This window comes from Mobula birostris, chromosome 30 (genome assembly GCF_030028105.1).
Source record: "Mobula birostris isolate sMobBir1 chromosome 30, sMobBir1.hap1, whole genome shotgun sequence".
In the NCBI taxonomy this organism is placed as follows: Eukaryota; Metazoa; Chordata; class Chondrichthyes; order Myliobatiformes; family Myliobatidae; genus Mobula; species Mobula birostris.
The window spans coordinates 9,020,804-9,047,822 of record NC_092399.1 but is presented as its reverse complement, the minus strand read 5'-3'; the positions used below and the strand labels follow the sequence as shown (position 1 = coordinate 9,047,822).

At 42.1% G+C, this 27,019-nt stretch overlaps 1 protein-coding gene across 1 annotated transcript in view; it reads right to left on the bottom strand.

Annotated features, from left to right (window-relative positions):
- yars1 (tyrosyl-tRNA synthetase 1) overlaps positions 1 to 23,645 on the bottom strand; it is a 45,328-nt gene extending 21,683 nt beyond the window's left edge. Inside the window, exons 1-8 of the mRNA XM_072247153.1 lie at positions 23,507 to 23,645; positions 14,979 to 15,060; positions 14,306 to 14,452; positions 11,006 to 11,181; positions 10,233 to 10,362; positions 7,154 to 7,234; positions 5,833 to 5,925; positions 4,104 to 4,239 (exon numbers count right to left, since the gene is read on the bottom strand). Of these exons, the coding sequence (XP_072103254.1) occupies positions 4,104 to 4,239; positions 5,833 to 5,925; positions 7,154 to 7,234; positions 10,233 to 10,362; positions 11,006 to 11,181; positions 14,306 to 14,452; positions 14,979 to 15,035 (820 nt within the window). The 5' untranslated portion in view covers positions 15,036 to 15,060; positions 23,507 to 23,645. The remainder of the gene's footprint in view (positions 1 to 4,103; positions 4,240 to 5,832; positions 5,926 to 7,153; positions 7,235 to 10,232; positions 10,363 to 11,005; positions 11,182 to 14,305; positions 14,453 to 14,978; positions 15,061 to 23,506) is intronic.
- Between the last annotated feature and the right edge of the window lie 3,374 nt (positions 23,646 to 27,019).

The window sequence follows — 27,019 nt, the reverse complement described above, 5'->3', positions numbered from 1 at the left end:
GCGACCACTGATGCCAGGCAGGCAACCTCTGAAGAGAATTGATAATGGCTGGGGTCTCCCATCTTGTAAAAACATAGTAAAAAAGGAGGAAATAGCAAACCACTCCTGGAGAAAAACTTGCCTAGAACAACATGGTCATGGAATGACCCTGGTCACCCACGTTATATGACACATCACATAACAACAAATGAATAGTTTTTGAAAGTCTGAAGCATTCAGTTACACTTTCAGCTGAGTTGAAGAGTAAGAATGTTTTTCTCCTTTTCTGTGAACGGAAGTTTTTTTTTAAAAATGGAAGTAGCTCACTTTGATTGCACTGTATGATCTTCTTCTACATCTAACTAGGACCCTGCCATGCAATATCAGACTAGGGTCCCACCCACCAACCTTCAAGCCAAGATTTTATCAGGCAAGTTTGTAAATCTTTCTGGCAAGTTGCAAATTCTACCCTATTGCAAAGCAAGTACAGAAAAATGCACAGAGTGGAGCAGCAAAAAAAGTACTTGAAAAAGAAGAGAAGGAAAAATGAGAAATTTAATTCTGGAGATAGAGTAAGCACTTGGAGATAATGTTGCATCTTAGATTACCACCAACCGCTTTAACAATGCTTTTTGTACATTGGAGGTTTACTGCTCCCTGGCTATTCTTCAAATTGATACTCATATCCCAAAAGGAGTAGTATGTCAAATGTTTTTGGAAGTTAAACAATGGCTGATCACTGTATCAATAGCATTTAGCAATGTTTTAATCTGCTGTCCCACCTCACTACACTGTGAAAGACACTAGCAGTATGCCAGAAATTCGAGTGTGTCAGAGAGGCAGAAGTGAGTGTAGTTGCTGTTACTAAGGAGAAGGTACCTGGAAAGCTGAAAGGTCTGAAGGTAGATAAAATCACCTGGACCAGATGGACAATACCCCGAAGTTCAGAAAGACATAGCTAAAGAGATTATGGGTGCATTAGTAATGATTTTTCAAGTATCATGAAATTCTGGAATGGTTCCAGAGGACTAGAAAATTGCAAATGTCACTCCACTCTTTGAAAGGGAGGGAGGCAGAAGAAAAGAAATTATAGGCAAGATAGCCTGGCTTCAATGGTTAGGAAGATGTGGAATCGATTAAGAATGAAGTTTCGTGCTACTTGGAGGCACATGATAAAGTAGGCCAAATTCAGCATGGTTTCCTTAAGAGAAAATCTTGTCTGACAAATTGAGGAAATAACATATAGACAGAGTCAACGGATGTTGTTTACTTACATTTTCAGAAGGTCTCTGACATGGTACCACACACGAGGCTACTTAATAAGATAAAATTACAGGAAAGATACGAGCATCAACAGAAGATTGGCACAGGCTAAGAGCTGGAAAAAAGGGGACCTATTTTGAACATGCCAGATTCAGCAATCAAACCTGAAGGCTTCACAATTCACAACATGGACTGAACTGGAGATTCAGAAAAGGCAAAAGATAGGAGCGTGTGTTTCAAGATAAACTCTCTGTGGTGCTCGTACCACAGGGGGATGTGTCATACTCTTGCTCCTCTGACCTGGAACATCTCACAATTAAGTGCCAACCGTTCTATTTAACAAGAAAGTTCTCCGTGATCGTTACAGCAAACGGACAACTGTAATCAGACACATGAATGCATCTCACCATCACCAAACAAGAAATAGTCCACCCTGACACATTTCAAATCATAGTCAAAGGACTCCAATCGGGCTTGTTTGAAGAAATCTCTGCCCAAAAATCATCAGCATATAATCTACACCACCAGACATCCCAAAACACAAGACCACTGCAATACTACGGTAAGGAATACCTAATGTTCCATGCCCAGACCACATTTTGGGAAATCTGATCACTTGGCTGCCCTTCTCCTACCTGCATGCAGGTAGAGGCTAAAGAGCAAGGCTCTTTAGCTCCAAGGACAACAAAGCGGTCTTTGCGGGATGCAGAGAAACAGTGTCAGGATTGCTTCAAGTCAGTGGACCAGGTCATTAGAGGATCTGAAAAAATACACCATGGGCATCATGGACTTCATAAGAACAATCGTAACAAGTGTGTCCCCCACAAAGTCACTCAGGCTTCCACATGAGATTGCAGATCTCGTGGATGAACCATGAGATCTGCAATCTGTTGAGGGCCAGATCAGTGGCATTCAAGTCTGGTGACCAAGATACAAGAGATCCAGGTACGATATCCAGAAAGCCTTCTCACGGGTAAAGTGACAATTCCAGACTAAACTTGAATCATTGAAGGATGCTCAACAGCTGTGGCAGGGCTTGAATGCTATCACCTCTTAAGAAAGTGAAACCAAGTGACACAGGTAACAAGGCTTCACTTTCGGATCAGCTCAAAGCCTTTTATGCTCACTTTGACCATCAAAACATAGAGGAATCTCCACGAACTCTCACAACCCTTCAGCGACCTTGTATTTCGGTCTGAGGCCAACATGAGAGCATCCTCCAGGACGGTGAACCAACAGAAATTATTCGGCCCAGGTGACGGACCTGTCCAAGTACGAAAGACCTGTACTGATCAACTAGCTGGAATGTTCACCAATATCTTTAACCTCTCACTTCAGCAGTCTGAGATACCCACCTGCTTCAAGCAGGCTTCAATTATACCAGTGCCTAAGAACATGGTGACCAGCCTCAAAAATTATTGTCCACTGTGATGCTTTGAGAGGTTGGTAATGAAACCTATTAATTCTTGCCTGCCCGCTCCAATTTGCCAACCGCCACAACAGGCCCACAGCAGATGCCATTTCACTGGCTTTCCACTCACCCCTGGAGCATCTGGACAGCAAAGGATGCTCTTTATCGACTACAGCTCAAAGCTAATCAATAAGCTTCAAGACTTTGGCCTCAATACCAGCTTGTGCAATTGGATCACTTGCAGACCCCAATCAGTTCAGATTGGCAATAACCTTCGTGATCTCCATCAGCACAGGTATACTTACCCCCCTGCTCTACTTGCTTTACACTTATGACTGTGTGGCTAAGCACAGCTCCAATGCTATATTCAAGTTTGCTAATGACACTACTGCCATAGGCCAAATCAACATGTAAGAGGGAGATTGAAAATCTGGCTACCAGAGACAGCTGTGGAGGCCAAGTCATTGAGTATATTGAAAGCAGAGGTTGATAGGTTCTTGGTTAGTCAGAACATCAAAGGTTATGGGAAGAAGGCTGGAGAATGTAGTTGAGAGGGATCGGAAATCAGCCATGATGAAATGGCAAAGCAGACTTGATGGGCCGAGTTGCCTAATTCTGCTCCTATGCCTTAAGGTCTGACACATTCCATACATTTGAATCTTTGCCAGAAAAACTACACAGAATATTTAATGCTACCAACATCATTACTCTTCATAATTTCACCTCCCTTTGCATGCCCCATAGCCCGTACAATACTTTCTCAAATTTCCTCATTGGTTACTCTTATATTTAATTTCTCCTCATGACTTTCCAGTTAAATATTTTGCTTCCTAAAGCTCTCAGGTGGCATGATTGCGTAGCTGTTAGCACAACCCATTTCAGTGCCATTGACGGGGGTTCAGTTCCCAATGCTGGCTGTATGGAGTTTGTACATTCTACGTGGGTTTCCTCCAGGTGCTCCAGTCCCTCACACATTAGCACAAGTTAGGGTTAGTAAGATATCAGCATGCCATTTTTGCACCGGAAGTATGGTGACAATTGCTGCTTGCCCCCAGTACATCTTTCAGACCGTCCTGGTCGTTGACACAAATGACACATTTCACTGTATGTTTTGATCTTTAAAATCTTTTAATTCTTAATCTCAATCCTCAAACTTACTGCTACTCTAATCAATGTTTTAAACCTTTTGATCTTTTAATTGATATACTTTCTTTGGAAACGTTTGGCAAATGGCTTGACTCAATTTAACACCAATGGCATTCTGCATGGCAAATTCACTGCCCATGCAAAATGGAAATGGCACAATCTCCATTATCGTTCAATCTGGACCTAAACAACTGAGCATCTCCTTAACCAATCAGGTGAAGTGACTGTGAAAATAGCATTCAGTTCCGCAAGTACAGGTCAGTGATAATCTTTGGCCACAAACAGAAGTATAACTTGTTCTCACCTCCATACAATGGAAACAAGACATGCCTCACAAAGGATAAAACACCATTGTTCTCCACATTGCCAGGTTCACAGAATGCCTTTTTCAACTTCTTTTTTACATCTTCCTTTTTGTCAAGCAGATCAATTTTGGATTCCTAAAAGCAACATTTACTGCATTATCAAACAGAATGCCAAAGCAATTACAGTCAGTATTTTGTGCCTCTTGCTTTACTTTTCGTGTATAAATTAAATATAATAACACCACCATCTTCTAAAATTTCTGTTACAATTCTGAACTTGTTACAGAATCAAATTCTGGCTTAACAGTATACAGACTGATTACCCATTCAATGGTTTCTATCTTGCGCAATTCTAGGAATTTTTTTCTAGGAATCAAGACATTAGCAGATATTTATACCACCAGGTAGTAATCTCAACATCCATTTTCTAAACATTAAGTGGCAATTTGAGCGGCATGGTAGCACAGTGGTCAGCACAACGGTTTACAGTACAAGCGACCTGGGTTCAATTCCTGCCACCGCCTGTAAGGGGTTTGTATGTTCTCCTTGTGACTGCGTGGGTTTGCTCCTGATGCTCCGATTTCCTCCCATGGCCCAAAGGCCTACTAGTTGGTAGGTAGGTTAATTGGTTATTGTAAACTGACTTGTAATTAAGCTAGGATAAAGTCAGGGGATTGCTGGGCAGCGTGGCTTGAAGGGCCTATCTTATGCTGTATGTCAATAAATAAATAAAGTGGGAGGAGAAGATGGCAGCGCGACGGCAGCGCACGCGGCCTCTCCGGTGATGAATATCTGTTATCTGTCGAGTAGGGGACCGTGCACAATCCTGATTCGATGGAGGTGGACGTGAAAGTACGCAGGAACATCTGGAAAACTTCTGAAATGCTCGCTTTGCTGCCGCTGCTACTGTGTGGTAACCGGAATCTCCGGAGCAGAAGGCCCCGAATCCTCGGCTTTGCTTGTTTCAGCGGCTGGGGCTAGGTCGAAGGCGCTCGGCAGAATATGGCGCTCAGGAGGCTGTATCGGAGGGGCTGGTCGGAGACTCTTAAGTTTTCAGACGGACGGACTCAGGGTCAGCTGCTTCCAAGGCATCGGCAAGTTGATGGTGCCTAGAGGTTTATGGCAGGGAGTTTCTCCCTTTTGCCGCCTGCTATCGGGGACTCGGGAGTCGATCGACTCGGGGACTTTTGAGACTTTTTTTTTAACCATGCTCATGGTTTGCTCTTCATCAAGTTATAGTATTGCTTTGCACTGCTGTAACTATATGTTATAATCATGTGGTTCTGTCAGCATTAGTCTTTGGTTTGTCCTGTTTTCTGTGATATCACTCCGGAGAAACATTGTATCATTTCTTAATGCATGTATGCGTTTCTAAATAGATTCTCATAATCTAAAATAAAGTTTAACATCATGGTCTTTCCTACTCTCTCCTGACATAGATGGAAGCCATTTAATCCTGCAGGTTTATGATGCGGTTTGGAGTAAACACATTAATCCCATTCCCTGAACACATCAGGGTGAAACTTGGAGAACATGATCCCCGTTAGATAGGATATTGTTAGCCTGTATCACCTTGGGGCCATTACTTTCCCCTTCTTGTTGAATTTTATGCTTATTTTTGGCTGACAATCTAGTCACGATTCATAACAAGCCATGGGCACTTACAATTTTGTTTCTCAATTAGTAAAATTATCCAGAACAATAGAAATTGAAATCAACAATCAATACCTCTTCAGAGGAGCTCATTTTCCCTCCAGTCAGACCTGGGACCATAGGGTTCATTAAATGAATACGCTTGGAATACCCAAGAGCTGGAAGGTACTGAAGAAAGAACAATTCAGAGTTAAATACATTCAGACATTGCTTGAAGATTTTAAAACTAACTTCACCAAAAGTTGGTGTTCACCTGAACTGAGAGGAGGACTGATAATCTTAAAAAACATTTGCCTACTCCTGACACTATTGTTTAGAAAGCTTTGTCTTCAAAATATCTCTGAAGATTATTAATAGATTACTTAAGAGTTATGTTTAATCCTGTGTTAAATTTTATCAAATGATAACTCTAGATTATTTGAATAAGCAATAATGTAACCTAAAGAGTTGTCATTCAGATCTAGCAAGATATCAACATTAATAGCACAGAGTATCTTATGTTAATTCCACGTTTAACAATGTGATCAAAAACTAAGCCAATGAATAGTCTCATAAGTACAAGGAAAATGCAGAGAGAAAGAAGTTGTTACATTTCAGACATCACATGTTCTATAAATCAACTACTGTACATTGAATTAGATTATTTAAATTTTACATTTTTATCATAGTTTGCTTGGTCAATATTGTTTGTCTTGAAACAATAACATATGGAATATTCAGCTTTTTAAATGAATCTTAAGCATTGCATTTTCCAAGAAGATATTAATATTTCTAAAGATTTAAAAATATATGCAATTAATAACCTATCCAGACATCTCCAGCTGCATTACTCATAACATTGAATGCTAGTTCTGGCAAGACCAACAGACACTTGGTCTCATAAAGCACAGATCATTGCAAATTACTTTAAATCAAGTAACTGAAGTATTATGCTTGTAACATTGGAAACACAGTCATCAGTTTACATATATCAAGTTTCCAAAAAAAGCAATATTATGATAGTTGGAGTTTATTGAAGACAAGGATCAATCAGGGCACCAGGAATCTCCCCACTTCAGGTATTATTGTGGGATCCTGGTTTAACATCCTATACGAGAGATGCCAGCTGCAGATGGTGCAGAAAATCCCATCCCTCTAAATCTTGAACTAGAGAAATAACCTAGATTATAAATTCAGGTTTCAATGGCAAAATATTCTTAATATAACTGAACAAAAAAATGCATACTTTTCCAATAAAGTACATATAAAAATTTCCTGTTGAACTCAGCTGAGAATCAACTGTATTGCAACACGAAATCATAAGACATGACAATAATATGACAAGCACAGTTAGACATTCAATACTCCAACTGCTTAATATTTCAAATAATTGTAAATATTTTGATAACAGAAGTACCTTTTCTGCAAAGGTGAATATTTTCCTCTGATCAATCCCACCAAACTGTGCATCAACCTTCAAATACTCTTCATCTAGGGCCTAAAAGGAGTGAGAAAATATTAAAAAAATGTTAACACTTAGGATTAAAATGAAATAAAACTTTTAAAGTTTTCAATTAATGATAATATTGAAGCTTTGAAAACAAAGAAAACTACTAATAAATTGAATTACTTGCCACACAAGATCATTTCAACATTAGAACAGGGCAGGCATCACAGGTTTATTTTAACCTAGGGCCCTATGGTTTTGAACAGACTACAAGAAGTTGTGATTTTATTAAAATACAAATGAATGACTGAAAAAAATATCAAAAATGAATAAGTAATATTTCAGATATCATTTGAACACCTGGTTTATTACCCACAAACTTACATAACAAGAAATGGAAATTCCTGTCAATCTATCGACGACAAAGATTTAAGAGAAAGGATTTCCCTTACTTCAATAAGTTTCAGCTGTGATATGGGTAGGAATTTAAATTTGACTGTTATGGTGGGGCTCACTAAAATAATACATACATTGTGCACGCAAGCATGCATTCTCAATCTGCTTCATGTTCAAAGAATATAGAATAGTAGAGTACAGGCCCTTTGGCCACAATATTCTGCCAACCTTTATTTATTTATTGAGCTGCAGTGTGGAATATGCCCTCCTGGTCTTCGAGCCACAGCGCTCAGCAATCTCCCAATTTAATCCTAGCCTAATCACGGGACAATTTACAATGACCAACTAACCTACCAACCGGTACGACTTTGGACCGTGGGTGGAAACCGGAGCCCCCAGAGGAAACCCACTCAGTCACACGGTCACCCTGGTACAGCCTACTTCAAGATCACTCTAACTCTACCCCCCACATAGCCCTCCATCTCTCTTTCATTCATGTACCTATCTAAGAGTCTCTGAAATACCCCTCATGAATCTGCCTCTACTACCACCCCTGGTGGTGTGTGCCAACACTTTCTACTCTCTGTACCTCTGACATCCCTCTGTGCGTTCCTCCAATCACCTTAAAAGAATGTCCTCTCAAGTTAGTCATTGCCGCCCTGCGTAAGAGGCACTGGTTGTCCACTCTATTTATGCTTATCATCTTATACACCATCAAGTCACCTCCCATCCTCCTTTGCTCTGCAGAGAAAAGCCCTAGCTCACTCAGTCTATCTTACTAAGGCATGCTCCAACCCAGGCAGCATCCTGGTAAATCTCCTCTCTATCCAAAGAGTCCATATCCTTTTACAATGAGGTGGTCAGAACTGAACACAATACTCCAAGTGTGTTCTAACCAGTTTTATACAGCTGCAACTTTACCTCACGGCTCCTAATCTAAAATACCCTGAATAATGAAGGCCACTGCACTATACTCCTTCTTAACCGTCCTATCAATCTGTGCAGCATCTTTGTGGGATCGATGGATGTCAATCCCAAGATCCCACTGTTCCTCCACTCTGCCAAGAATCCTGCCATTAACCTTGTCCTCCACCGTCAAGTTCGACCTTCTGAAGTGCTTCACTTCACACTTTTCAGGATTAATCTCCATCTGCCACTTCTCAGCCCAGCTCTACATCCTATCAATGTTCCATTGTAACTACAACAGGCTTATACACTATCCACAACACCACTAACCTTTGTGTCATCTGCAAACCCACCCTTGAATTTCCTCATTTAGTCATTTTTAACAATCACAAAGAGCAGGGGTCCTAGAACAGATCCATGTGGACTGCCGCTGGTCAGGGAGCTCCAGGCAGAATCTGTTCTATTTACTACCAGAGGGCAAACCAATTCTAAAATCCACACAACCAAATTCCACTGGACCCAATGCCTCCGGAGCCTACTACGGGAACCTTGCAGGATGCCTTTCTAAAATCCATAAGTATCACATCTACCACTCTACCTTCATCAATTTGTTTTGTCATTTTCTGGAAAAGTCAACAGGCTCACGAGGCACAACCTGTCCCACATAAAACCATACTTTCTATCTCTAATCAGACTAAGCTTCTCCAAATTGCTCATCAGTCCTGTCCAATTGTTTGCCCACCACTGATATAAGACTCAGTGGTCTATAATTCTCAGGATTATCCTATTACCTTTCTTGAACAAGGAAATAACACGTGACACCCTCCAATTTTCTGCTACGACTTCCGTGGCCAGTGAAGATACAAAGATCAGTGTCAACTGCGTAGCAATCTCTTCCCTTGATAACCTGGGGTATACCCATCCAGCCCAAAGAGTTATCTAGCCTAATGTTTTTCCAAAGTTCCAACACATCCTTTTTCTTAACCTCGACATGTTCCAGCACTTTAGCCTGTTTTATGCTGACCGCACATACATCCCCAGTATCTCCCCAGTTCCTGCCCAGAATCCCAATTTGCCCTTCCCCAATTAAACACTATTCTATACTGTCTGCTCCTTTCCTTGTCTAAATGTTATGGAGATGTAGTCATTGTCTCCGAAATGCTCACCAAGAGATCTGTCACTTGACCAGGTTCATTGCCTAGTAACAGATCCAGTATGGCTTCTCTTCTATCCAGTATAACCCTTTCCTCTATTCTCCATTCTGAACTTTCCCTTCTTCTTCCCTGCCTATTACTTCCCCCTGGGTACCCTCCTCCTTCCCTTTCTGCTATTGTCCACTCTCCTCTCTTATCAGATTACTTCTTCTCCAGCCCTTACCCTTCCCACCGACCTGGCTTCACCTTTCACCTTCCAGTTAGCCTCTCCACCCACTACCCCCCGTCAACTTCTTATTCTGGCATCTTCCCTCTTCCTTCTCAGTTCTGAAGAAGGTCTTGGCCCAAAACGGCAACTGTTTATTCTTTTCCATAGATGCTGCCTGACCTGCTGAGTTGCTCCAGCATTTTGTGTGTGTTGCTTTGGATTTCCAGCATCTGTAGACTTTTGTGTGTGTTAGTGATTGACCTCTCTTCTAGTCGGCCGGTCCACATATCGTGTCAGGAATCCTTCTTGGACATCATCACAGGTGTCGGAGCCCCTTTGCCTCACCATGTACATCCCCTTTGTTATCAGTCTTTCCCATTCCTACCTGTAATCCAGGATACAGGAGACCACTGAGGAGTGGATGTTCCACTTGTTTAACTACTTCCGCGCCAGCTTTTTTGGCATCATGTTGGGTCACTACAGAGGACAACTTGTAGACATCCAAAGTGTATTCCCTGAAAACACAGACACATGCTGAAGTTAGAGAAATTGTTCAAAGTTCAAAGTAAATTTATCATCGAAGTACATACAAGTCATCATATACAACACTGAGATTCACTTTCTTGTGGGTAAACTCAATAATCCATTACAGAATAATAACCATAATAAAATCAATGAAAGACGGCACCAATTTGGCCATTCAACCAATGTGCAAAAGGTTCAAAGGTTCAGTTTATTGTCAAAGTATGCATACAATACAACTGATATTTGTCTTCTCCAGATAACCATGAAATACAAAAAATCATGGGTGTTGTTGAAAGAAAAGTCAACCACCTCCACAAGAAAAAGAAACAAAACTCGTTAACCCAAAACACCCCACCCCTCCCTCACACAAAAAACTAACAGATCGTCCACATAGAAATCGGCAGTTGTACCCCAACCTAAAAGACAACAAGGTGCTAATACAAAAACAAAGCAATAAATATTGAGAACTTCAGATGAAGAGCCCTTGAAAGTGAGTCCAAAGGTTGTGGGAACTTTTCAATGATGGGGCAAGTGAAGTTGAATGAAGTTAACTTGTTACAGTCAAACAAAATAAAGACTTTCAATCTATGAAATTAAAATAATCTTTTCTCTATTTAGATACTAATACCCTACCTGCTTAACTGATAATCGGTCCCTTTCACAAATTTGAGTTTTTCTGTTGGTACACCTATACTTTCCAGCATGGCTTTTATAATATGTTCGTAGTACTCCGTTCTTAGTTGAAGCAGTTCCCAAGGAGCTTTCATGTTGTCCAAATAAGCATGCAAATCAGCAAATAAAATAGTTACCTGAAGCAGAAGGGGAAACAGAGATTTTAATTGTTTGTAAGAAATTTTTTTATTGCAATTTCTGCTATTTCTGTAATGTGCTATAGCTTTCCTAGAAGATATTCACACATATTGAGATCCTGCACAATGCTTCAGAAAACTAAATCATGACATTTCCAGCTTTTGAAACTCTTTCCACATGTTCACTACTATGACGTGACACTTTGCAAGTCCCACATCCAGAAAAGAACAACAGAAATTTTCTCCATTTAAGCACCAGGAAGACCACTGCCATCACCTTTGGTCCCTGCAAAAATTTGCTCCATAGTCCAACAAGTTTTATTCTCAGAATGTTTGTAAGCTTGATACGATACAACTAAGATGGCCAGGTGTCAGAGTTTTTCCTCGATTAAAAATATTCAGATACTCACAATGTATATTGATAAAGAATTTTAGACTTTTACTTTCAGCTCTAATCCCTAAACTCAAGAACTCCCACTATTAAACTCTCCACTGGCCTTTATGAAGATCATTAAAATTATTGTTACCAAAATTTTGATTATCTGTCCTAAGATCCACTCACTTGATAGGGGTAATACACAAAATGCTGGAGGAACTCAGCAGGTCAGGCAACATCTATGGAGAGGAATAAAGATCACTGAGATCCTTCATCAGAATTTCAAGCATCCTCAGGATCTCGTGCATGTTATTTCATTGGAATAATTTTTTTTCTTGCATATTACTCACTGATCCATTCTGTTTAAGGTGCTGTGTTGTGAAAGATTGTTCCTTCAGGTTGTTATAGCCAGGGGTGGTAATGGGGATAAGCTTCTACTACCTATTAAATGCTCCCAATAGTGTGCGCTTCAAATGTCCTCTGACCAACCAAGTCCAGCTCCTACCCTTCACGTGTGGCTTAGCTACTAAGCCTGGCAGAACTGTTTCTACTGACAGGAGAAGCGGCAAAGGCGAGTCGCCAGCAGCTTAAAACCTGTACCTTCCGGCAGATGGGGCTCATTAGCCGTGGTTGGCAGCTCATCTAGGAGAAGGAAAACTCCAATCTCAAACCTCCGCTGCCTTGCAGTTCTTCCCACTCATGGAGAAGGCTTCGGGAGTAAACTCTTGAGGGAAAAATCTAGAGCTGGAATCCCCAAGGCAGTCCTATATGGAGTTCAACTCTGACTGGCAACTCCTGTAACACTGCAGGTGCCAAACAGTATTGGTCTCTGCCACTCTTTGGGTTCATCAGATGTGTGGATGGGGTGTGTGATGCATGGTAAAAGCTTGTATTGTACTGCCCTGGCTTGCATATCCTGTAGACAGCTAAAACTCAACATCCATGGTCGACCCTGACTAATGGAGGCCCTAGATTATGGAAGGTGCTATTGCTATCAACAATGATGGAGTATAATAGAATTTTTAAAAAAACAGAATTATCAGGGATTCCTCTTCGAATCTGATGAATTAGCCACTGGTGTACCTGGCCAGATATTGGAAATCTTTGTTGAACAACTGGCTGGAGTGTTCAAAATCATCTCCAGACTCTCACTACTGCAACCAGTGGTTCACACCTGCTTCAAAAGGGCATCATTCATACCAGTGCCCAAGAAGAGCAGGATGGGCTATTTCAACAACTGTCTCCTGGCAGCACTCACTTGGTGGTTACCGGATACTATTACAGCTCAGGGCATCAAGAATTCAAAGTTCAATTCCAACATCACTTCTATGGAGTCTGTATGTCTTCCCCATGGAATGTGTGGGTTCTCTCTGGGTCCTCCAGTTTTCTCCCACAGTCTAAATACGTACTGGTTAGTATGTTAATACGGTTATTGTAAATTGTCCTGTGATTAGGCTAGGGTTAACTATGGAGGGATGGGCTTGAAAGGCCTATTCTAACTAACTGTATCTCTAACTACCTAACTCTCCTAACTGTGGTCTGAGTCGACGTTCCCTCCCCCACCCTGAGCAAGGACCCACTGCGACTTGCCATCTCACTGGCTCTCCACTCAGCTTTGGAAAATCTGGACAACAGCATTACACACCTCAGTCTGCTGTTTACCGATTACATCTCAGTGTTCAACATCATCATTCCCTCACTGGGGACTCTGTACCTCCTTCTGTAACTGGTTCCTTGCCTTCCTCATCAGAAGACCACACTCAGCGCAGAGCAATAATAATGTATCGCCCTCACTGACAATCAACACCTCCAAGGTACATGCTGACCCAGGCTACTTGTGTGGCTGGACACAGCTGAAGAGACATCTCTAATTTCGATCATATTACTGCTCTCGACAGAATCTCAGGTGGCAAAGAGGAGGCATACAAGAGTGAGATAGATTAGCTAGTTGAGTGGTGTCATAACAACAACCTCGCACTCTGCGTCAACAAGACCAAGAAACTGGTCATGAACTTTAGGGAGGGAGGACACACACCAATCCTCATCAAAGTGATGCAGTGGAAAAGGTGAGCATCCTCTGACACCAACGTTTCAGAGGATCTATCCTAGGCTCAACATTTTGATACAATTACAACGGCGGCTCCACTTCATTAGGATTTTGAGGAGATTTGGCATGTCACCAAAGGCTTAAAAATTTCTGCAAATGTACAGTGGAGTGCATTCTGACTGGTCGCATCATGGCCTGATTATGGAGGTTCCAACGTGCGGCATTGAAAGAGGCTGCAGAGGGTTGTAGCCTGAGCCAGCTCCAACGAAACCATCCCCACTGTTGAGTCATCTCCAAGGGCCAGTGCCTCAAGAAGGTAGCATCCATCATTAAGATCCTCACCATCCGGGACACTCCCTCTTCCCATTACTACCATTGGGGAGGAAGTACAAGAGCCTGAAGACCTACTCCCAACATTTTAGAGGCAGCTTCTTTGCTTCCACCATCAGATTTCTAAACGGTCCATGAACCTATGAATACTACGTTATTTTCCTTCGTTTGCACAATATTTTTTGTAACTTACAGGAAGTTTTATGTCTCGCACTGTACTGCTGCTGCAAATCGCCACTGATAATAAACCTGACTCTGATTTATGCTGCCGGTTTTCAACAAAATCATGACTAAACCAGTAATATAGTTTGGACTACGAAGTTCATGGAAAAAAAATCTGCACCACATTCCCTATTTGTCTATCTTCTCACCTCACACCCAGCTTTCAAGAAGTCAGCAATCTTTGACATTGGCACAAAGTATGCTACATGGGGCTTTCCGGTTGTGGCTGTTCCCCAGTAAACTTTCAGGTCTCGCTCTTGCAGAATGGAATGCAACTTATCCTCACCCAAGACCTCCTAGAAAAAAAACATAAAGCTTGCTTTGTTGAACTACTTAAGTATATACTAAGCATAAAAATACATTCTTAAACTGATTTTTTTTCTGAAAATGCAGAATATCTAAGATTAAATGACTGAAGTTCAAGAACTTAACATATAGACATAAAAGTGAATTGATCCTCAAAATGTAATCAATTATCCACCAACTTATTTACCAGTTATACTGTTCTGTGCTTTTTTTGCTAAAAATATTATATCACTTTTTATCTTTTCCCCATATATTTACTTTCAGTGACAATATAACATGCTCTGCAGTTTGCACATTATTCAGGGTGAGAAGTTTTAATAGACTTATATTTACAAGCTCAATATAATGAGAAAAAGGTTAGGGTTAGTACTACTTTCAACATATTTCAACATTCAATTCATTTAAAAGATTCCAGTTAAATTTGCATTCACCATTATTTCCGGTAATCAAATCTATGTATTCAAACAGAAGGAGAAATAATTATTTCTTATCACTGATATTTGCATAATATCATACCTGCAAGTTTCGTGCGATAAGACTGATTTTCTCCTTAACATTTCTGCTTTCCCCCATGTTGCTGAATGCTTCCAATGGCGATCTGCGAGAAATCGAAAAAAAGTCAGTTTTACTATAACATTAACTGCCAAATGTTTAACTTTGTTCACAAACAATGCCAGTAAACATGAACTTCTCCTGCCCACTATAATTGCATAGATGATAACACTTGCAGTCTGTCCCCAGTACATCCTTAAGTTGTGTCAGTCGTTAATGCAAACACATTTCACTGTAGTGTATATTTTGATATACATGTGAAAAATAAATGAATCTGAAGAACTGTCTAATATTTGTAGATTTCTGCATGTACAACTGTGTAAGAGTAAAGGTTGCCTTTAGTGTAAGACAAGGCCTCTCAAGAAAGCTTTTACACAAATCAGTAGGAAGTGGGTTGCCAATTCAAAGATTCAAGGATTAGAAGCAAAACTGAGCAACTGGTATAGTACTATACTTTTACATTAACATTAGAGAATAACTGAGGAGCCAGTAATAAACTGGGGACTCATCTGCCCTCTCAGTGAATGCAAAAAAAATCCTTTGGCACCATTTTGAGAAGCATGGAGAAGCTGGCTCTGATGTCCTGTATAATGCTATAGTGCTTAGTTCTAAAGCAAAAATACAAATACAGGTGTCCCCCGTTTTTCTAACGTTCGCTTTACGACACCTCGCTGTTATGATAGACCTACATTAGTTACCTGTTTTCGCTAACAGAAGGTGTTTTCACTGTTACGAAAAAAGGCAGCGCGTGATAAAAGGCAGCGCACGCCCCGAGCAGCCAAGTTCCTCCCCATGAACTGCATTCTAGCTGGCATTGCTTAAACACGTGCCTGTGAGCATCTGTGCTTTATGTCGATTTATTTTGAGCATCCATTAGCCAGATGAAAAACCTAAAAGAGCTCCTATGGGGTGTTACAATTAGCATAAAACTAGGCATAATTAAGCATTTCGATCATGGTGAATGAATTAAGGACAATGTGAGTCTGGCTTATGGAAGTTGACGAAGATGATTTTGAAGAGGTTTTGGCATCCTATGACCAAGAACTGATGCAATTGGAAGAGGAAAGGATAAACTGAATGCAGTAGTGAACAGACCGAAAGTGAAGTCGTCCAGGAACTGAACATGAAGTAACTGTGTGAGATTTTCGCTGCAAATGACAACACTGCAATGATTGCAGAAAACTACGACTTTAATTTTGAAAGGGTATGTAGGTTTAGGGCATATTTGCAGGATAGTTTGAGTGCTTACAAAGAACTGTACGATAGAAAAATGCGTGAGGCTAGCAGTCAAGCATACCGTCGTTTTTCAAGCCTTCCACATCAGCCACAGCAGACGACCAACCTCGACCTTCAACATCGAGGCAGGCAGACATAGAAGATGACCTGCCTGCCCTGATGGAAACAGGCAACGATGAGATGACGCCCCAGTGTCCCAACACCCCAACCTCCAACGACTCAGCCTAACACACCATCATCAGTGTGCTCGCTGTCTTCCCAATTCCAGTAAGTGATACTACACTGCAAATATATTATTTCTACTTTATAAAGGCTCTGTATTTTTATGTGTTATTTGGTATGATTTGGCAGCTTCATAGCTTAAAGGTTACTGGAGAGAGTGTTTCTGCCGAGAGCGCTTGTGTGAGATTTTCGCCACGGTGGACAGTGCAATGATTGCAGAAAACTATTTCTACTTTATATAGGCTGTGTATTTATCATATCATTCCTGCTTTTACTATACGTTACTGTTATTTTAGGTTTTGTGTGTTATTTGGCATGATTTGATAGGTTATTTTTTGGGTCTGTGAACGATCACAAATTTTTCCCATATAAATAAATGGTAATTGCTTCTTCACTTCACGTCAATCCGGCTTACGAACCATTTCATAGGAATGCTCTACCTTCGGATGGCAGGGGAAACCTGTAACCTCTTTTTTAAAAAAAATATTTAATGAGATAGAGTGCAGAATAGGCCCTTCCAAGCCTTCGAGCCATGTTGCCCAACAATCCCCCAATTTAATCTGAGCCTAATTACTGGATAATTTACAATGGCCAATTAACCTATCAGCCGGTACATCTTTAGACAGTGGGAGGAAACCGGAGCATCCAGAGGAAACCCACGTGGTCACAGGAAGAATGTACAAAGTCCTTACAGGCAGCTGCAGCAATTGAACCTGGGTTGTCTGTACTGTAAACTGCTGTGCTATCACTGTACTACCCTGGCCCCTTGCTAACCTTGCTGGATAAAGATTACCTACCATGCTTATTACAAACATGACTATAATTCAAAAGTGCTTTCCTGGCAAGGCAATACTAACAATACTTCACCCAAACTGTCCATAAATGTGTTAGAAGGAAAATCGCCCTTTAATGGAATGAAATTCTTTATCTTCGTACTGTATACACCCGTCACTGCGTGGTACGTGGCAATGCATATTCAGAACAAATCTACCAGCTTAAGACAATGCATTTGTAAGACAAAGTGGACAATCAAGATCAGAATTGAATTTTGCTACCATTCGTAACCTCAAGTATGCCAAGATTCAAATTTATTTCTCACACACACATCTAAACAAATGGTGAAATGTGTTGTTTGCATCAACAACCAACACAATATAGGGTGTGCTGGGGTCAGCCCGCAATTGTCGTCACACATTCCAGTGTCAACATAAGAACATAAGAAACAGGAGTAGGAGTCGGCCATCTGGTCCGTCAAGCCTGCACTGCCATTCAGTAAGATCATGGCTGATCTCCACCTACCTGCCTTTTCCCCCATAACCCTTAATTCCCCTACTATGCAAAAATCTATCCGACTTTGTCTTAATTATATTTACTAAGGTAGCCTTCACTGTTTCACTGGGCAGAGAATTCCACAGATTCACCACCCTTTGGGAAAAGCATTTCCTCCTCATATCCATCCCAAATCTTGAGGCTATGTCCCCTAGTTCTAGTCTCACCTAGTGGAAACAACTTTCCTGCCTCTGTCTTTTCTATCTCTTTCATAATGGTATATGTTTCTATAAGATTTCCTCTCATCCTTCTGAAATCCAGTGATTACAGTCCCAGGCAACTCATTCTCTCATAGTCTGACTCCCTCATCTCCGGAATCAACCTGGTGAACTTCATCTGCACCATCTCCAAAGCCAGTACATCCTTCCTCACGTAAGGAGACCAGAACTGCCCACAGTACTCCAGATGCAGCCTCACCAGAACTCTATACAGTTGCAGCATAACCTCCCTGCTCTTAAATTCAATCCCTCTAGTAATGGCCAACATTCCGTTTACCCTCTTGATAGTCTGTTGCACCTGCACACCAACCTTTTGCAATTCATGCACAAGCACTCCCACATCCTTCCGCGCAGCAGCATGCTGCAATCTTTTACCATTTAAATAATACTCTGATCTTCCATTTTCCTTCCTAAGTGGATGACCTCGCATTTACCAACATTGTACTCCATCTGGCAGACCTTTGCCCACTCACTGAACCTATCTCTATATCTCTGCAGACTCTCCATATCCTCTGCACTATTTGCTTTTCCACTCAATTTAGTGTCTTCAGCAAACTTAAGATACACTGCACTCAGTCCCCTCTTCCAGATTGTTAATGTATGTAACACAGTGTAAGGTTTCACTGCTGATGTAATGGTTTCTCTGTAATGTTCCACTGCTGAGGTAATGGTTTCTCTGTAGCAGCAATGTTTGGGTTATGACTAGAGGTAACGGGGCATGTTAGCCAATGAGCGAGATGTTGTTCTTTCTTGTGTGTCTAGGAGCCAGGAATTTGCAGTCTTTTGCTGGGAAGAGATAAGACGCGAATGGAGAGAGCTGGTAGACTGCCGGACGGAGTGGACTTGGAATGAGGGTCCGAAGGTCAGCGATGATCGGAGGAAGTCGATGGTGGACGAACGGCCTTATCAGTGAGCTCCAACATTGCACATTAGACTGTTTCATAAGAATGGGCACTTTTCTTTTTTTTGCAATTAAACGATTCAGCTTTATAATTCTTAATTTGACTATATGGTTAGTAAAGGATATCATGAACAGTTGTGGGCTCAGCACTGCTCGCCACTGATTGCCAACCAGAGAAACACCCACGTTTCCCAACTCTCTGCTTTCCATCCATTAACCAATCCTCTATCCATGCTAATACATCACCCCCAACTCTGCATCCTTATCTTATGGATAAGTCTTTTATGTGGCACCTTATCAAATACCTTCTGGAAATCCAAGTGAATAACGTCCATCTGTCCCCTTCTATCCACTCCGCTCATTATATCCTCTAAGAGGTCCAGTAAGTTTGTCAAAGAGGATCTGCTTTTGCTGAAACTACACTGTGTCTGCCTGATGGATCCATTTCTTTCTAGATGCCTTGCTATTTCTTCTTTAATGATAGCTTCAAGCATTTTCCCAACTACAGATGTCAACAAAGCATGCCCACAATGCTCGGCGGAACACCAAAATAAGTCCCATTCCTCACTCCCACGCGCACACACACAGTCCCCTAAGCTCAAGTCAGCCCATATTCTTTGGGCTCCAGCACACCCAGATTCGAATGTGGACACACAGACATTGGGCATTCCACTACCCCAGCAGACCCACAGACCCGCGGCTCCGGCCAATGGGCCTCAACCTATGGTCTTCCAATTAGACCCTCGGGCCTCGATTCTCAGACTCACCTCGACCTCCATCCTCCCTGATGACAGGACTCTGAACACTAGGACTTGGAACTCTGGTCTCATCAATTCATGAACGCAGGGCAGTCATTGGACCTTGTTCCTCCTGTCTGAACCAAACTCAGACCCTGGAACCCGCTGACAACCTGACCCTAAAATGAGCCAACATCCATCATCTAAGCTAGTCTGCCAGCCGGACATTCCAGCCAGATTCACAGGGATGCCCCACATCCTTCACTGTTACATCGCTCTCTTTTGAATATGACGAGGACACTTAAGCCTGTCCTCCAACTCCCCAACATTCTTGTCCCTAAAACCCCAAGATGACCCCTGACAACTCTCTCTGTCCCCAAAACCATCCATACAAACCCAAACAAAACACTAAAAAAGATGCACTGAAAAAAAAAACAACTAAAACTTAGTCACAACTTCCACAGAGGTCACAGTTCTGTGCCATCTTGAGACTGTAACCTTTTGACATCACTTGTCCCTGACTCTACACAGGTCAAAACCTGCTCCAATGAATAGTGTACAAGGATTTGCCATGCATACCATTAGGCATGTATAAAAATGAGGTAACAATCTGTTGAGGTTAAGCACACAAAATGCTGGAGGAACTCAAAGAGTCAGGCAGTATCTACAGAAATGAATTGATAGTCGATGTTTTGTGCCGAGACCCTTCTTCAGGACTGAGAAGGAAGGAAGGAAGGAAGATGGCAGAATTAAAGGGCGGAAGGGAGGGGAAAGAGGCTAGCTGGAAGGTGATAGGTAAAGTCAGGTGGATGGGAAAGGTCAAAGGCTGGGATGGAAGAAATCTGATCAGAGAAGAGTGTACCATAGGAGAAAGCGGACCCAGGGGAATAGGCAGGTGAGAAGTGTAGCCCCCCCAACCAGCATCAGGGTCACTCGGCTCGCTGTCGTCTAGGGCAACAGCCCTCGGCCCCGGCAAACTGGGTAATTAGTTTGTGTGGATGCTGTGTGATGTACCCCACCCCGCCCAAATAACAGATAATACACCAGATACAATTAAATGATTTACAGTTTATAGATATTACTGGAACTATATAATTAATAGAGAATAAAATAAAAAAAGGAAAATAAAAGGTGCCACACGTGCACAAAAAAAGTTGGAGCTCAGGACCCTTCTTCTTCACACTGCGACCCCTTGGACCACCTCGACCGGCTGCCTGGGACCAACAACGGTGGTCGACCAGATGCTCCACACGAGTCCGTCTCTGTCTCCCCTCCTCGCCGAACGCCTCGCTCGGGGTCCAACCCTGTTAGCGGACTCACAGCACCTGGTCCATTCTCTGTCTCTCTCTCCTGCCTTCTGCCCCAAAACCTCGCACATACAGTATCCTCAAATACACCAAAAACATAACAACTATCCCAATTGGTTCATTCGTCCTCATATCAATAGATAATACAAAACAAACTGCTAGCGGGAAGGACTTTCTCAGCGTTTAACATAACAAAGAAGCATTCCTAAGCATAACATAACAAAGAAGCCATTTTAATTAGCCTACACAGTAACCTAAAAGACGAAACCCCCTTACAAAGGTAAAAGGTCAGAGTGGGGAAATGAGGAAGTTGGGGGGGGGGAAGAAGAGGAACCTGTTGAAGTTGTAACATGTGTGCTAATTAGCAAGAAGAGCATACAGCAAACAGAATCACACAGTCCAAATCAGATGTGATCAAAACACTGCACTTCTGCCACATCCAGCTATGAATGGCAATTAAACACTTAATGGAAGACGATCCCTAAAATGCTTCACCTAGTACAAGTGCCAAAGACAAGGATGCACCTTCTATAACCATCTACTACCAGAAGTTCTAAGTGGAGGATCCAGCAGTTCCCCAAAAATCACAGAAGGCCAGGTATTTATTCACCAATAATAAATTCGTCGAGGACACCGCTGTTGTTTTAGAATCCCAGATGATGATGAGAAGCCATACAGGAGCGAAATTGATCGGTTGGTTGAGTGGCTTTGCAGCAAAAGCGATTGTGGATATGAAGAAGGGAGAACATACACTGGTCCTCAATGGGGAGACAGTGGTGGGAAGGGTGAGCAGCCTCAAGTACCTGGGTTTCAACATCTCAGATAATCTGTCAATGCAATCATGAAGACTACTTTGTTAGGAGTTTGAGGAGATTTGGTATGTTTTTATAAATTGCAAATTTTTAAAGGCAACACAGCCTGGTGTGAGCCCTCCAATTTACAAGATCCCATGAGGCTGCAGAGGGTTATAGACTCAGCCAACACAAGCACAACTCTCCCCATCACCTTCAAGTGTCCAATTTGTATGCTGTTACATTGCAGCTGGATGGCAGGGTGGAGATACAATTCTACCAAAGCTGGTATAAGTCCTCCTTCACTCCACTGGCCCCCAGGTCACCATTTGACAAGGTGTAGTACCTGCTTAGGCCCTCGATCAGGGTCACGTTTCTTCACCACCTGCCATTGGAGCAGCCGATGCACATCATAAGTCCTGGTTATGCGACCATTGACGCCAGGCAGACAATCTCTGAACAGTATTGATAATGGCTGGGGTCACTCATCTCGTAAGGACAGTTCCCAGAAGAAGGCAATGGCAAACCACTTCAGTAGAAAAATTTGACAAGAACAATCATGGTCATGGAAAGACCATGATTGCCCATGTCATTTGACATGGCACATAACAATGATGATATTTTGCAGAACTAACAGAGTTTAAGAGGACAAATTTTATTATTCTGGTGCAATACATGAGCAATGCAAGGACTGACGATTTTCTAAAGTGAGAGGGGCAGCCTCATTTGATATACAAATAAACTATTTCTAGAGTCTGCCAGCCACAGATGTTGAAAATCTGAAACAAAAATCAAAGATCCCAAAAATATTGAGCAAGCCAGGAAACACCTATAGAGAGAGATTCAGAATCAAAATCAATATATTTAAACATCTATGGAGGATAATGAACAGCTGATATTTCAAGCCAGAAACGATGATTACCTATTCCTCTCTAAAGACGCTGACTGACTTGCTGAGTTCCTCCAGCAATTTATGTGTGTTACTCAAGATTTCTACACCTGTAGAATCGTTTGTGTTTATGAACCCCGGTATCTGTTTCTTTGGTATCGCTGGTATCAGTCTTAAGTAGGCTGTTGAGCAACCCAGTGGCTTAAAGAAACCAGAGACTATCATTCAAATGCTACTCTGGTAGCAGTGGAGCTTAAATTTACAAAGCCAGTAATTAGTAATTACCACAAAACTAACAGATTGTTGTAAAAATCCATCTGGCTTACGACTGTCCTTGAAGGAATGAAAGCTGCCATTCTACCTGGTCTGGCCCAGCACCACAATAAAAAAACAGAAAATGATGGAAACACTCAGGAAGTGAAGCGTCATCAGTGAAGAGGAAACATAATTAAAGTGTTTGGTCTTTGTAAGGACCAAGAATCTGAGGCTTGAAACGTTAAGTTTGTTTCTCTTTCCACGGATGTTGCCTGACCTGAGTGCTTCCAGCATTTTCTACCTCGGGTTTCCAGCATCTGCAGATTTCCTCTTATTGCCAGACCTTGCTTCATGATTTACCATTAAATGTCCTCTGACCGGCCTGCTGTTCCAGGGCAACAAATGCTTAATCTTTGCCCACGATATAAACCCGAAAAACAAATAGGAAAAGGCAAGTCAGATGTCACCGCACCCTCGACTGCTCCATATAAACCAAAGCCCAGGCCGGCTACAGTCCTCCAGACAGGCCCCCAGCCCACGTGAATCCGACCAACACACAGCTCCAGACCCCGCTTCCTCCGGCTGCTTCAGCATCACAGATCCTTACCGTGTGCAGATCAGCTTCGAGAGCCAACGATGAACAACCCTCCACCTCCAGCTCTACCGCCAACAAGTCACGTTGACGAATTGCATCAGCTCCCACCGGTTACCTGCCGGCATCGGCATCGGCATGCGCATGCGCAGACACTGCGGGCCCCGACTGCTCGGGCTCACCAATCGCTCTTCAATGCGTCTGCGCAGACTGACCAGCGCCGGTCTCGTCAATCGCACTTCACTGTGTCTGCGCAGACTGAGCAGAGCCGGTCTTGTCGATTGTGCTTCACTGCGTCTGCGCAGAGCACTTGTCGCTCCATCGATTCTTTGGACTGTAAGAAGGCAGCGAAGTGTATTAGACAAGCAAATATTATTTACAGTGATCAGAAAGCCATAATGTAAAGTTCAAAGTTAATTTTATTATCAACGTACATACATAATCACCACATATAACACTGAGATTCATTTTCCTGCGGGCATACTCACCAATTCTATAGAATTGTAACTACAACAGGATCAATGAAAGATCAACCGGAGTACAGAAGACTACAAACTGTGTAAATGCAAATATAAATAAATAATGAGAACATGAGATAATGAGCTAAAGAATCTTGAAAGTGAGATCATTGGTTGTGGGAATTTCTCAATGGAAGGACACGTGAGTGTTGTTATCCGCTTTGGTTCAAGAGCCTGGTGGTTGTGGAGTAGTAACTGTTCTTGAACCTGGTGGTGCCCGTCCTGAGGCTCCTGTACCTTCTACCTGATGGTAGCAGTGAGAAAAGAGCATGTCCTGGGTGGTGGTGATCTCTGATGATAGGTCCTGCTTTTCGGTGAGAGCATTTCACAGAGCAACACACAGATTGTTAAGGGAGGGGATTGGGGTAAAGAATATAGTTTTTATTAATTTATGGTGTACGCAATTTATTAACGAAGTCACCATTTATTTCCTGTCCGAAATTGTCCTCAGTGGTTGCTAGGTGGTCACCTACCAGGTCTGAGGTCTATGTATCTGAGCTAGAACTATGAGTGATAGGAACATGAGGGAGGTGAAAGCGGTGAGAGAAGATAGAGGAAAGTAAAGTGTTCAGACAGACTCTTCAAACTGTGCTCCACTTATCAGGTGGTTGAAGTTCAGTTTATTGTTATTCAATGGTACACTTGTATACCGCCAAACAAAACAATGCTCCTCCAGACCAAGGTGCAAACAGAAAAAGTTCCCTCCCTCTCCCCTCTTCTTCTATTCCCCACTCTAGCCCCTTACCTCTTCTTCACCTGTCTTTAACTCCCGTTGGGTCCCATCCTCCTTCCCTTTCTCCTATGGTCCACTCTCTCTCCTATCAGATTCCTTCTTCTCCAGCCCTTTACCTCTCCTACCCACCTGGCTTCACCTATCACCTTCTAGCTATCTTCCTTTCACTCTTATTCTGGCATTTTCTCCCTTCCAGTCCCAAGGAAGGGTCTCAGCCTGAAACATCAACTGTTTATTCATTTCCATAGATGCTGCCTGACCTGCTGAGTTCCTCCAGCATTTTGTGTGTGTGTTGCTTTGGATTTCCAGCATCTGCAGACTTCCTCATGAGTATAATGTCAGTGGCACTTTTTACCTGGGTGGTCAGGGAGTTCGGTAGTCTCGTGGCCTGGGGAAAGAAGCTGTTTCCTATCCTAACAGTTCTTGTCCTAATGCTACGGTACCTCCTATCTGATGGTGGTCAAAGAGATTGTTGGACGGATGGGGGGGGGGGGTCATTGACATTGCTAAGGCCCTTGTGTATGCAGTACTCCTGATAAATACCTCAGGTGGGTATCAATGTCTGAATTGTGGATTAAATTTATGCATGCAGTGAATTATTAGTCTCTGACAAAATGCAGTACAGAAATAAAACACAAGGAGCTGAAACATCTTGTGTGACTTATTCAAAGGCTCTTCACGTGCACCATGGGGAATGTAGTATGCACACTTTACACCTATTAAATTCGTAAATAGTCTCGTGAAAAGGGATGGGAACCATGAGATAGTGTTTATTCTTCACAGCCAATATTAATTTAGTACACAATATCATTCCATAATTAACACTATCTAATTAATTCACTAGTATTAGAGAGTCAACAGATGTAAGGCAAAATGAATTCAAAACTTCAGTTAAGACAAATTTATGGCAGTTGTTATTTGCTAGTCAATAGGGAGAACCGTGAAACATTAAAAAAGTTAACAGGCCATGAGGTATCTCACATGGTTACATTCACCATAAGCTGAGTTGAAGGGGATACAGAAGGCATGTTGCAGCTGCACTGCCCCATAATCGGCTTTAAAGTGATAAACGATGTCTCAATCGCAGTTTGCTTTTACATACTGCTTCTAGTGTCAAAATATGTCCCATGGAATTTTCAGAAGGGGAGAAAGATTTACCTATGCTTGAATGAAGAAGTGTAATATCTTGGAAGGAAAATGTATGTGAGCTCTGGTTTGTACTTGGTTTTTGAGCTTGTTCCTACTTGAAATAACTTTCTTGATTTAACTTCATCATCGTCATTCTGTGCTGTGTCGTATAACGTGGGCGATCATGGTCCCGTGACTATAACTGTTCTTTGCAAATTTTTCTACAGAAGTGGTTTGCCATTGCCTTTCTTCTGGGCAGTGTCTTCACAAGGCAGGTAACCCCAGCCATTATCAATACTCTTCAGAGATTGCCTGCCTGGCATCAGTGGTCAATCCTCTCCACATCCACACTATCTAGGCATTTCAATATTTGTTAAGTTTCAACGAGATCCCCCCCGCCCCCATTCTTCTAAACTCCAGCAAATACAGGCCCAGAGCCATCAAAACTTCTTCATATGTTAAGCTTTCATTGTTGAGATAATTCTTGAAACCTTAGAACTCTCTCCACTGCCAGCAAATTCACCATTAGGGAATCCTGCACAAGGACTACCAAGTCACTTTGCACCTCTGATTTTTGAATTTTCTCCCCATTTATAAAATAGTCCACATCTTTATTCCTTCTACCGAAGTGTATGACCATGCACTTCCCTACACCATATTCCATCTGTCACTTCTTTGCCCATTCGCCCAATCTCTCAAACTTCTTCTGCAGACATCCTGCTTCCTAAACACTACCCGCCCCTCCACCTATCTTAGTATCATCAACAAATTTGGCCACAAAGCCATCAATTCCTTCATCCAAATTATTGACGTTACATGAAACAAAGCAGTCCCAATACCGAGCCCTGCTGCACACCACTAGTCACTGACAGCCAACCAGAAAAGGCCCCATTTATTCCCACTCTTTGCTCCCTGCCAGTCAGCCAATGCTCTACCCATGTTAGTATCTTTGCTGTAATACCATGGGCTCTTACCTTGTTAAGCAGCCTCATGTGCAGCACCTTGTCAAGAGCCGTCTGAAAATCTAAAGAAAGAACATTCACTGATTTGATCCTGCCTGTTATTTTCTCAGAGATCCAACAGATTTTTCAGGCAACATTTCCCCTTAAGGAAACCATGCTGACTTTGGCCTGTTCTACCATGTGTCTC